Genomic DNA, 10,963 nt, shown 5'->3' with positions numbered 1-10,963 from the left:
ACACACGACACTAATTGGGGACAATGGAGGGGTAATGGGAGCGCTGGGGGGTGACTGAGGGGACACTGGAAGCTAATGGGGCACTGGGGGGGAATGGGGGGTAGTGGGGACAGAAGGGCTGCGGGGCACCCGGAGGGGGCAAAAAGGGACCCTGGGGGGATAATGGGCCAGTGGGAATGGGCACATAATGGGGATCCCGAGACTGGGAGTGGGGCAGGTACTGGGGGCACTGGTGGGGGGAGAGTGGCAGCTGTGCACAGGATAGAGCTGGGGGTAATGGTGGGATGGCACAAGTTAGGGGGCAGCCCCAGGGGGGGTAGTCACCAACCTCCCCCCCCCATTTAACCCCCAACTCACTCATCATCCATCCCTTTTATTTCTGCAGGCTACAACACCAATCCCCCACCGACTTCCAGACTGGGGAGGGGGTCAGTTTACCCCCCCCCACCTCCATCAGACCACCCCATCCTCCTCCAGCGGTCTCCCCTCCACCAGCCTCCTGCACCCCAACCGCTGCAGGTCCAGGCTCTCGTACCGGCCCTTTACCACCAGCTCGGCCACGGCTCTGCCAGCGGCGGGCGCATGTTGTAACCCATGTCCGCTAAAACCAGCAGCTAAAAATAGATTTACTAATTTGGGGTGAGGACCCAGCACCCCGTTACGGTCGAAGGTGTTATAGTCGTAGTAGCCCGCCCAAGATCCTCGAGGACGGAGGGATTCGAAGGCCGGTACTCGCCGAGCCAGCCGGGGCCAGACCTGCTCCTGGAAAAAATCATCATCCACCGAGAGATCACCTGGATCTGGCTCTTCCTCCTGGAAAAAAAAATAAATTGTGGGGGTTTAAAAAAAAAAAGGGGGGGGTAGATAATACAGGGGACACTCCCCTGGGCTCACCTCGGGTGGGCTCATGCCGCCAAGGTAGTTGCCGGCGAAGCCGTCGCGGCGAAAATAAGCCCCGGTGGTGTCGATGAGGAAGGGGCAGGAGAAGCTGGGGCCGTCGGGGCAGTGCCAGGAGTACACGTACCTATAGGGATTGGGGGGGGGGGGGGGTACACCCCAAAAAAATAGGGCTGAGGGGTTCAGGCTGCCCAGCCCCAACCCCCCTGTCAAAATGGCAAGTGGTAGGGGCTGGGCTGTGTGTGTGTGTCCCCAAAAAATAGCACTGAGGGGTTTGCATTGGTCCCCGACAGATTGGAGGGGTGGTGGGTACTGGATGCGACCCCCCTCCACCCCCCAAAAAAAGCATCAAGAAGTTCATCCCCTTCCTTGCATATAGGGGGTCTGCCAGGTGCTGGGGTGACCCCAAAGGAAAGCACCAAAGGTTTCACCCCCACCCTTGAAGATAGAAGTGTGATGGGTGCTGGGATGCACAAACCCCCTCCCCCCAAAAAAGCACCAAGCAGTTCACCCCCCACACCCCTGCAGATGGAGGATGCCTGGATGCGTTCCCCCCAGTCTGACACCCCCCTTCCCCCCAAAAAAAACCACCAAGGGGTTCATATCCCCGCCTTTAAGATGGAGGGACAGCAGGTACCAGGATGTGCCCCTGATCTCACCTCTACCCCCCAAAAAAGCACCCATGACAGTGGGGTGGTGGGATGTGCTCCCTTTCTATGGCACCCCTCCCAAAATAACAGCAAGGTCACCCCCCAAAATAGCAGCAAGGCATTCACCACCCATTCCCCCCACCCCCCGGAGAAAAAAAGAGGTGCTGGGATATGTCCCCCCCCCACTGTGACCTCCCCAGAAAAGCACTGAGGGGTTCACCTGCAACAGAGAGGCGATGCCAGGATGTGCCCCCACACATACGCACACTGTGAACCCCCCAAAATATGCCCCCCCAACCTTTTTCTGGGCTGGATGGGCAGGGGTGGCTGGCACAGCCCCCCCGGCAACCCGGCTGCCTCCAGCAGTTGCCCGGCCCAGGCGCCAGCAGCGTTGATCACGATGGCGCAGCTGACCGGCTGATACTCCAGGCTGTCCGGCATGTGGACCTGAGGAGGTGGGGGGGACACACAGAAGGTGGGGGTGAAGGTCACGGACACTCGTGGGGACTCCCCCACGCGGGGTGGGACACACACACACACACACACACACAAGCACTCACGTGGACATGTTTAATGCGTGCAGTCGCTGATGCCGGTCCTCGCAGCGGCACCCGGTGTTCATCTGAGATGATGAAACCTGGATGTTTTGGGAGGAGGGGGGGTGAGACGGGGGGTCCTGGGGGTGGAGGGGGGGGTTGTACCTGCTGTTGACCCCCTCAGCCTCACCTCGCACCTCCCCGGAGCAGCTGTGGACCCCCAGGGATGTGGCTTTGCGGCGGAATGCGGTGAGGAGGGTCCAGGGGTCAAACCAGCCTTCATCCTCCAGACCTGGGTGAGGGGGAAAAACATGGTGGGGGGACACCACAGCGTGATGCAACACTCCCCCCCCAAAAAAAAGTTTTGGTGGGGGAATGAACCCCCCCTTTCTAAATAAAGCCAGGACGAAGGATGGACCCAGCAGGGATGGGGATGGGGATGAGGATGAAGATGAGGATGGGGGTTGAGGGGTGGGTCCCCACGCCCCCCCCTCGTACCGTAGGATGCCACAGCCACATCCTCTGTGTCTATCCAGGGGAATTTTGCCTTCAGTTGCGTGGGGGACAGCAGGGCCACCTGCGCCCCTTCCTCCCTGGGGATGGCCAGCATGTGTGTGTGGGGGGGAGGTCAGGACGATACCCCCCCCCCCCAAAATCCACCCCCCCTGAGGGGAGGAGCGGGACTGTGTGTGTGTCCCCCACCTCTGGAGCTGGACGGTGGCCTCCAGCCTGGCAGCAGCCTGCTCGGAGGCGAGGAAGAGGTACCCTGAGGGCTGGAACTGGATGTCGATGGGGGGCTCATTCGGCACCCCAAGGTGCTCCTGTAAGGGGAGGGGCACTCCAGTGAGCAGGGCTGGACGCCCCCCCCCCCAAATAATCCCACCCCCCCCATAACCCCACATACGTTGATGTTGCGGAGGAAGCTGGCGGAAAAGCGCGACATCCGGATATTTTCTGGGAGGGAAAACTGCTGCCGGATCCCCCCCACCGACAGCACCGTGGAGGCTCGGGAATACTGAAGGAGAAGATGTCACCACCCCCCCCGCCAAAAAATGGGGTTCAGGCAGCTCTCCAGAGCCACACCCTGCCCCGGGAGGGGGTGTCTCACCGTGGGGTCCCGCTCCACCACCAGCACCTTCATGCCGTGCTGGCGGCCCTCCAGTGCCTTCAGCCAATAGGCCACGGACCAGCCCACCACGCCGCCCCCCACCACCACCACGTCGGCTTCTTCGGGGGGTCGTGGACCAGGGGGGATCCCAGGAGGGGTCCAGCCCCCCTCGATGCTCCCCAAAGTCGGCAGCTGCTCCTTCAGAGTCTGACCAAAGCGCCCCAGCCACAGCCCCAGCTCTGTCAGTATATGGGGCGGGAGCTGCCAGGCCTGGGGGGCACAGCTGGCGGTCCCCCTGGGACCTCTCAGGACCCCCCCAGTCCCCTCTGTGACCCTCCAGTCCCCTCTGCATCCCCTGGGACACCCCTTAGCCCCTACCCCAGTGCCCTGGGACAACCCCCCAGTCCCTCCTGGGTCTCCCCAGTCCCCTCTGGGACCCCCCACGACCTCCCCAAGCCCCCTGGGACCCCCCCAGTCTCCTCCGAGACTCCCCAGAACCCACCCCAGACCCTGGGTCGCACCCAAGCTCGTCTGTGACCCCCTATGACTCCCCTCAGCGACCCCCACATTCCTTTAACACCCCCCCACCCAGCGATCCACCCGCCCAGACCCCCCAGAGCCCCCCCTCACCCTCTTCCTCCCGGGATCCCCCAACGCCCCCCGTGACCCCCCAAATCCCCGCGCGCCCCCCGAGTCTCACCGCGGAGTATGTCGGCGCTGAGCGGGGCGGCGGTGCGGAGGAGGCGGCCCGGAGCCCCCCCCGGTGCCGGGGACCCCCCCGGGAGCCCCTTGGGGGGGGCCCCCCCCCGCCTCGGCAGGCACAGAGTGCGCCCCCAGCGCAGCATGGCGACTGGCCACGCCCCCCCGCCGCGTGGCCACGCCCCCTACCCTCCCGCCCCCTTCCCGTCATTCGCCCGCCGCCGTCCCGCCCCCTTCCGTCTTCTCCGCCAATGGGTGCGCGCGGTGAGGCGGAACTTCCGGCGGAAGCGCGGGGGAGCAGTGCGACGTGTGCGCGGAGCCGGGCCCGGCGCCGCCGCCGCCATGCTCGACTTTTTCACCATCTTCAGCAAGGGCGGCCTCGTCCTCTGGTGCTTCCAGGGCGTCCGCGGGCCAGCCGCCGCCGCCACCGCTCCCGTCAACGCCCTCATCCGCTCCGTCCTCCTTCAGGTCCGCGCGGGGCGGGGGGGGACGGGACACACACACACACACACACACACACACACGGCGATTGGGCGGGACCATCTGCTGCGGCGGGGGGGACACAGACGCTGTTGGGTGGGGGTCACCCCCCTGGGAACTGGGGAATGGGTGGACCCACATACCTGAGGGAGGGGACGTGCTTCAGACCATCTACTTGGGATGGGGGGGGGCGGCTGGGACCACCTGCCTGAGGGGCGACAACTGACCCATTTGGAGGGGAAGGATGAGACCACCAGCCCAGGGGGGTGGGGGGGACGAGGATTATGGGAGGAGGGTCTCTTCACTGTTGGCAACCCTCTTCCAACGGTTCTTTCCCCCTAGGAGCGAGGCGGCAACAACTCCTTCACCCATGAAGCCCTCACACTTAAGTACAAACTGGACAACCAGTTTGAGCTGGTGTTTGTGGTAAGTGACCCCTGGGGTGGCCCTTCAGCCCCCCGGCGTGCCCTAAAACCTCGAGGGAGGGGTGTTGCTCCAGAAGAGGGGGGTGCTACTTTGTGAATTGGCTGGAAAAAAGCTGTTTAATGCCTTCCCGAAGGGGTGAGGCTTTCCCTTGCCTTCCCAAAACCTCCCAGAGAGCAGCAGCTGACCTGGCGAGGAGGCTTCATCGATGCTGCTTGGGAAAACGGGCAGCTTGTGTGTTGAGAGCGTGAAGGCCTTTCCTGGCACGTTGCTTTCTTCCTCCTCCCTGTGCCAGCAGCTGCCCCTGTTCACGTGGGGAAACTGGGGCCCATCAGCCTCTAGTGAGGAAAAATGGCCCGCATATTAGTGCTAATCTGTTCTGAAAACCGAGAGCAATTATCAGCTTGTTGTGGTTTAAGCAAGTAGATGCTTTAATTGCGTAGGTTGACTCCCTTGACTCCCATTACTGGGTTAGCTCCTTCTGGCTGTGGGTTTTTTTGGGGGTGAGGAGGTACAACATAGGTCTCGCTGTATCTGGCTCCAGAGGAGTCTCCTGGGGTCGAGCGGCGATCCCAGCATAGCCAGGCTGCCCGCTCCTGTGTGCTCCTCCCCGGGGGAGCTCGGTGGGTGGATGTGGGTGTCTCTTGGTCACACACTGCTGCAGTAGCAGTTTAATCATCTGTGATAGGATTAAAACTCATTAAGCCTCAAAGAGAAGCCCTGCAGGCTGCCACATCCTAATCAAACTTTTTACTTTGACCAGATCTATTTTTAAACAGTTAGAAACGTGTCACCCCTTTTACTTGAGCAAATATTTTAATGCTCTCCTTTTCAGTCTCCCCGTACCGTACCTTATCTCTGTAAATCTGCACAACCTTCGTTGTGTACCTAAAGATAAGCAAAATGCTTTTCTGGTCTTTCACTACATGTCTTTGTTGCCATGAAACAGTCAACCCATTTTTATTGGCGTCGCCTTTTAAAGTGAAGCTCTGGGTTGCGCCATTATTTTTTTTTCCTTCTTGAGAGCGCATTAAAAGCTTGGAAACTCGGACTGAAAAACATAACCTGAAGCCTGCCAAAATTAAAGAATTAAAAGTATCAAGTGGAGAGGTTTTTGCTTCCTTGCCAGCTAGATGCAGTGATTCAATTAGCTGAAAAAGCAACATTTTTTTGCAGGTGGGGTTTCAGAAGATCCTGACTCTAACCTACGTTGACAAGTTGATAGACGACGTTCATAAGGAGTTCAGAGACAAATATCGCAATGAGTTCCAGCAGAAAGGCACCCTGGGCCTCCTAAATGGCACCTTTGATTTTAAAGATGACTTCATGCGCCTTCTCCGGTAGCAGAGCCTGATTTTTTTTCTCTCAAGTTTCCATTTAGAACAGAGATAGATGGGGAGGAGGGAGGGGCAGAGCTGGAATTCAGGCTAACGGGCCACTTCCCCGCAGGGATGCAGAGGAGAGCAGTAAAGTCCGAGCTCCCACGGTAATGAAGACGTTTGAGCAGTCTCTCAAGTCCCAGAAGACTGTCAAGTGTATGATAGAAACCCGAGGGGAGAAACCAAAGGAGAAAGTCAAGAACAAGAAGAACAAAGGTTCTAAAAAAGAGGGTGAGTTGCTGGGAAAGATACAAGGGGGGAAAAATAAATATTCCAGAGCTCCATGTCCCAGCCTGTTTTCCCAGTCCTCTCGTAGCACCCAGAGGCTGGTCTGAGCTGGTGTCGGGGCTCTTTCTGTCAGGAACTGAAGCTGTTGCGGCGCCTGGTAAAGCATCTGCGGGTGACAAGCAGCTCTCCACGGCCGGTGACAGGGAGGAACTGACCAAGGATGAAATCCTGCAAAAGAACCGGGAGGAATTCTTCAAGAGACACATGAAAGCAGGGGAGAAGTCCAGGTGGGTAACAAGGATGCAATCAGTCTACCCGTGGCTGAGTCCTGCCTTTCTTCAGTGTCCCCTGGAAGTCAAACCTTGCTTTCCTGGACCTTATTTCCTTGCTTGCTGGAAAGACTAGGAGAGGGCACACTGGAGGGGTAATAGAGCCTGATCCCTTCCCTGGGAAACCCAGCATGTGCCTGAGAGAGGTCTAGACCTCATTTTAGTGAGGCTTTCCTGCAGTGAGCAAAGGGCAGCGGTGTATCAGTGCCTGGCTCGAGGTCTGATACAGGGTTAAAGTTCAGATAAATAAACTCTGAAGACTCAATCAGCCAGGTTTAGCCTTTATTTCTGCCTGTTTGGGTAATCTGGGCTTTTAATTTTTGCACCTTCTAAGGAGGTGATTGTTGCTGCTTCACTCTACTGAACACCATGTGTTTCTGTTTTTCAATTTCAGCAAATCTCCAAAGCCTGAGGCACAGAAGGAGAAGGGAAAGAAGCCCCGAGTGTGGGATCTGGGGAACTCTAATGCCAAAGTACTCGATTACAGTAACTCTGCTACCAACGGAAGCGCGGAGGCTTGTCCCGTGGAGGAATTTGACCCTGATACAGTAAGGAAAAGTCAGGTCATCCTGTCTGCTTTCCTGTATTGTTCTGGGATCAGCTGGGCGTCGCGAACCCGGAAACGAGGATCGCAGCGCCCAGCCCATAAAGCTGCTGCCTAAAGGATATTTTCTGGTGGTAGACAGGGTGAACCTGCAGCAGAGGTCTCCGTGGAGCTGCTTCTGCTGCTGACAATAACTCTTGTCGCTGCCTGTGACCGCGAAAGCGGGCAGGGTGGGATGGCGGTAAGCAGGGGATGATTTTCAAGGTGTGTTTTTTTCGCCTCGTCGCAGGCCCTGGGGGATCGAAATCGGGAGCCCGGTCGCCTCTATGACCTTGAGTATGAGAGCGATGATGAAGCTGAAGAGGAGAAGGTTATTCAGAACCCTTCAAAGCCCAGGTAGAGGCTCCTGCAGCGCTTGCTTGCTGCAGGCTTCTTGATTTCCCATAACTAATCTTCCAGTCTAACCAGTAGTGCAGTTGGGGACAGACTGGTGTGTGATGGACTCTACTTACATCTGGCTGTTGCATGCCCTGTGCAGCTTCCTCCTCAAACTTTAACTCCTCTGCTTCTCCGCAGCGCGAAGAAGGGTGGCCTGGGGGGCATGTTTGGCATGCTGAAAGGCCTGGTGGGCTCCAAGAGCTTGACAAGAGAGGACATGGACCCCGTCCTGGAGAAGATGAAGGATCACTTGATCGGTATGTCTGGATCCGCTGGGAGCGGGTTAGTTTGAGGGGGTTCCCTGTGCTCCCAGTGTGGGGTAGCACCTGTGGGTTGGATTCTTGCCCACGGGGTGTGGTGGGTTCCTGTCTTGCCTCTGGGGAGCCCTTGACAGCAAGGCAGAAGTGGGGGGATCGTGCACACTGTCTCTGTCCTTGCCTTGACGCCAGCATCTGGCTTTGGTAACCTCCCCATCAGGGCTAATTCCCCTCTCTTCATCTCTTTCTCGAAGCAAAAAATGTGGCAGCTGAGATTGCAGTCCAGCTCTGTGAGTCGGTGGCTAAGAAACTGGAAGGGAAGGTGATGGGAACGTTCACCAGTAAGTGGCCACGTGGCTTCCTGCTTGCATTTTGGGGCTCGGGAGCATTCCCCAAGAGTCACAGGGTTCTTCTATCTCCTTCCCAGCGGTGACCTCGACGGTGAAGCAGGCCCTGCAGGAAGCCCTGGTGCAGATCCTGCAGCCCCAGCGCCGCGTGGACGTCCTCCGTGACATCATGGATGCCCAGCGCCATCACCGACCCTACGTGGTCACTTTCTGCGGCGTCAACGGTGTTGGGAAGTCCACGAACCTGGCCAAGGTGGGACACAATCCTCCTGGCTCTCTGGGACCAGTGCTGAGGTTGGACTGTGGCTGCTAGTGGGGCTTTTTTCTTTTTTTTTTCTTTCTCCCCGCCCCTTTTCTTTCTCCCCGCCCCTTTTCTTTCTCCCCGCCCCTTTTCTTTCTCCCCGCCCCTTTTCTTTCTCCCCGCCCCTTTTCTTTCTCCCCGCCCCTTTTCTTTCTCCCCGCCCCTTTTCTTTCTCCCCGCCCCTTTTCTTTCTCCCCGCCCCTTTTCTTTCTCCCCGCCCCTTTTCTTTCTCCCCGCCCCTTTTCTTTCTCCCCGCCCCTGCTACTTACAGATCTCGTTCTGGCTCATCGAGAATGGTTTCAGCGTCCTCATCGCCGCCTGTGACACCTTCCGCGCAGGAGCAGTGGAGCAGCTCCGCACTCACACCCGTCGCCTCAACACCCTGCACCCTCCGGAGAGGCACGGCGGGCGGACGATGGTGCAGCTCTATGAGAAGGGCTACGGCAAGGACGCTGCGGGCATCGCCATGGAGGCCATCTCCTACGGTAGGTGGAAAACTGGTGCTGGGAGATGCCGTTTCAGGGGAGCGTCATCTTAAAGGTTTTTTCCTCGTCTGACAGCTCGGAACCAGGGCTTTGACGTGGTCCTGGTGGACACAGCGGGCCGCATGCAGGACAATGCTCCCTTGATGACGGCGTTGGCCAAACTCATTGCTGTCAATGCTCCCGACCTGGTTCTGTTTGTTGGGGAAGCGCTGGTGGGAAATGAAGCTGTGGATCAGCTGGTGAGTGTTGAGGCTGAAAGATTGAGGGCAGCGAGGCGGGGGGGAGAAAAAACCCACTTTGGCAGGTTTTGGTGGAGATTTGAACAGCGGTAGCATCACAGATGTGTTTCTTGGACCTGTTCTTTCCCTCAGGTCAAGTTCAACAAGGCCCTGGCTGATCACTCCATGGCGCAGACACCGCGGCTCATCGATGGGATTGTCCTCACCAAGTTCGATACCATTGACGACAAGGTAAGGAGGCCCTTGAGATGGTTCTGGTGGAGCTTCCCCTTGGAGACCAGAGGGGAGAGACGGAAATGACCAAATGCAGGCCACTTCTGCGCTGTCCCTGATGCCATCCCCTGCGTTGCGCTTGCATTTTGAGCCATTTAAACAAAATTTCACAGCCCCATTTCTGTACGTGTGGAAAATGGGGCCATGGGGTCTCTTGGTGTAACTGCAGGGACCGTACGGATTGAAAAGTCAGAGGAGGTTGAATATTTGAGCTTTTCCACACGTTCCCCTGCGGGGGAAGCGCAGGATTCTCAGGCTAATGGTCACTTCTTGTCCCGGGCAGGTGGGCGCCGCCATCTCCATGACCTACATCACGAGCAAACCCATTGTTTTTGTTGGTACCGGACAAACTTACTGTGATCTGCGAAGCCTTAATGCCAAGGCCGTGGTCGCAGCGCTCATGAAGGCCTAAAACCCACCAAATCGCTGTTTTGCAGAGAAGAACATGCTTTACCCTGTTACCAACTAGTCTTTCCCGTGTAGTGTGGAACAGAATGAAGGGATACTGGTGGGAGGGGGACTTCTTTTTATGGATAAAACCCCTTTTATCCAGTAAACCCCCTTCCCCTGGGTTCCTTCATTCTGTTTTAAGTGATGCAGGCTCCCTCACGGGGAGGCTGAACCCAGAGCTTTGTATTGTTTGTGCGGCACAGCAGGGGGGGTGGGGGGGTTGGGCAGCGCAAGGACCTGCTGTGCTTTTTGGGGGGTTTGAAGGTGTTTTTGTTTTGAGCTGCTTTTGATTTTTAGACCAGCTTAGGGAGGACGCAGGGGTGACTTTTGCCAGGGGTGAGCAGGATCGGTGCTGCAGTAGAAAATCTGGCTGTTAACGTCGCTGCTATTGGCAGCTCTACCCAAGCTGATAAACCAAAAATGGCGACGGCCTGCGCTGGGCTGGAGGGGAGATGCTAAATTGCCTTAAAGGTCCCTGTTTCTGTTGTCACCAAGGACTCTGGAGCAGGGTACCTGGACCCCTGTTTTGGGGCGGGAGTTGGGAGAGCTGCGGCAGCCAGGTAGCGCTCATCATGGCCAGAGAAGGAAGGCAGTGTGCCCCTACCTCTCCTGCCTGCTGGCCGCAGCGTTATTTGTTAGTAAAAGGAAAAAAAAAAAAATACTGGAAGATAATGGTGGCTGCTTGCTGCTTTCCTGCACCCTTTCTTCCCCCCTTTGAGTGCCTCTTGATCCCGGTCTGAAGTGCTACACTGAATAATACAAAACTCTCTTACAATGTCTTGTAGCTCTGTATCGCAGATGTGCTATAGTGCAATAAATTGAATGCTGTCTGCTAAGAGACATAATTTATATAAAATAAACTTCATAATTTGTTCTCCGTGTATAAATAACTTGCCTCCA

The 10,963-nt window shown here is 57.3% G+C and overlaps 2 protein-coding genes across 4 annotated transcripts; one reads left to right on the top strand and one right to left on the bottom strand.

Annotated features, from left to right (window-relative positions):
- Positions 1 to 61: 61 nt before the first annotated feature.
- FOXRED1 (FAD dependent oxidoreductase domain containing 1) lies at positions 62 to 4,048 on the bottom strand. The gene is made up of 10 exons (XM_074927383.1): positions 3,892 to 4,048; positions 3,192 to 3,430; positions 2,988 to 3,098; positions 2,786 to 2,904; positions 2,582 to 2,676; positions 2,274 to 2,375; positions 2,108 to 2,184; positions 1,846 to 1,994; positions 895 to 1,024; positions 62 to 813 (listed from the first exon to the last, which is right to left on the bottom strand). Exons 1-10 carry the CDS (start codon positions 4,034 to 4,036, stop codon positions 454 to 456), a joined length of 1,527 nt encoding a protein of 508 aa, XP_074783484.1. The 5' UTR covers positions 4,037 to 4,048; the 3' UTR covers positions 62 to 453.
- Positions 4,049 to 4,176: 128 nt separating this feature from the next.
- On the top strand, positions 4,177 to 10,930 carry SRPRA (SRP receptor subunit alpha). Of its 3 annotated transcripts, XM_074927201.1 has the most exons (15): positions 4,177 to 4,358; positions 4,713 to 4,796; positions 5,970 to 6,133; positions 6,243 to 6,403; positions 6,534 to 6,687; positions 7,124 to 7,287; positions 7,496 to 7,503; positions 7,587 to 7,669; positions 7,850 to 7,968; positions 8,223 to 8,309; positions 8,396 to 8,568; positions 8,888 to 9,101; positions 9,177 to 9,340; positions 9,473 to 9,571; positions 9,897 to 10,930. In XM_074927201.1, the coding sequence occupies exons 1-15, from the start codon at positions 4,233 to 4,235 to the stop codon at positions 10,023 to 10,025; spliced, it is 1,929 nt and encodes a 642-aa protein (XP_074783302.1). In that variant the 5' UTR covers positions 4,177 to 4,232; the 3' UTR covers positions 10,026 to 10,930. The 3 variants fall into 3 exon arrangements, with proteins under 3 accessions (XP_074783302.1, XP_074783303.1, XP_074783301.1); XM_074927202.1 differs by lacking the exon at positions 4,713 to 4,796; XM_074927200.1 differs by lacking the exon at positions 7,496 to 7,503 and having other exon boundaries at positions 7,124 to 7,277; positions 7,563 to 7,669.
- Positions 10,931 to 10,963: the final 33 nt, after the last annotated feature.

The sequence above is a fragment of the Athene noctua genome, chromosome 26, assembly GCF_965140245.1.
Source record: "Athene noctua chromosome 26, bAthNoc1.hap1.1, whole genome shotgun sequence".
NCBI classification, from domain to species: Eukaryota; Metazoa; Chordata; class Aves; order Strigiformes; family Strigidae; genus Athene; species Athene noctua.
Note: the sequence above shows the minus strand (reverse complement) of the source record. Positions and strands in the feature narration are given on the sequence as shown.

Coding starts and splice junctions, on each gene's coding strand:
- FOXRED1 (XM_074927383.1), bottom strand. CDS start 4,036: ATGCTGCGCTGGGGGCGCACTCTGTGCCTGCCGAGGCGGGGGGGGGCC. Junction 3,431..3,891: donor CAGCGCCGACATACTCCGCG/GTGAGACTCGGG, acceptor ATATACTGACAG/AGCTGGGGCTGTGGCTGGGG. Junction 1,995..2,107: donor CACGCATTAAACATGTCCAC/GTGAGTGCTTGT, acceptor CCACCTCCTCAG/GTCCACATGCCGGACAGCCT.
- SRPRA (XM_074927200.1), top strand. CDS start 4,233: ATGCTCGACTTTTTCACCATCTTCAGCAAGGGCGGCCTCGTCCTCTGG. Junction 7,969..8,222: donor GATGAAGGATCACTTGATCG/GTATGTCTGGAT, acceptor TCTTTCTCGAAG/CAAAAAATGTGGCAGCTGAG. Junction 9,572..9,896: donor TCGATACCATTGACGACAAG/GTAAGGAGGCCC, acceptor TGTCCCGGGCAG/GTGGGCGCCGCCATCTCCAT.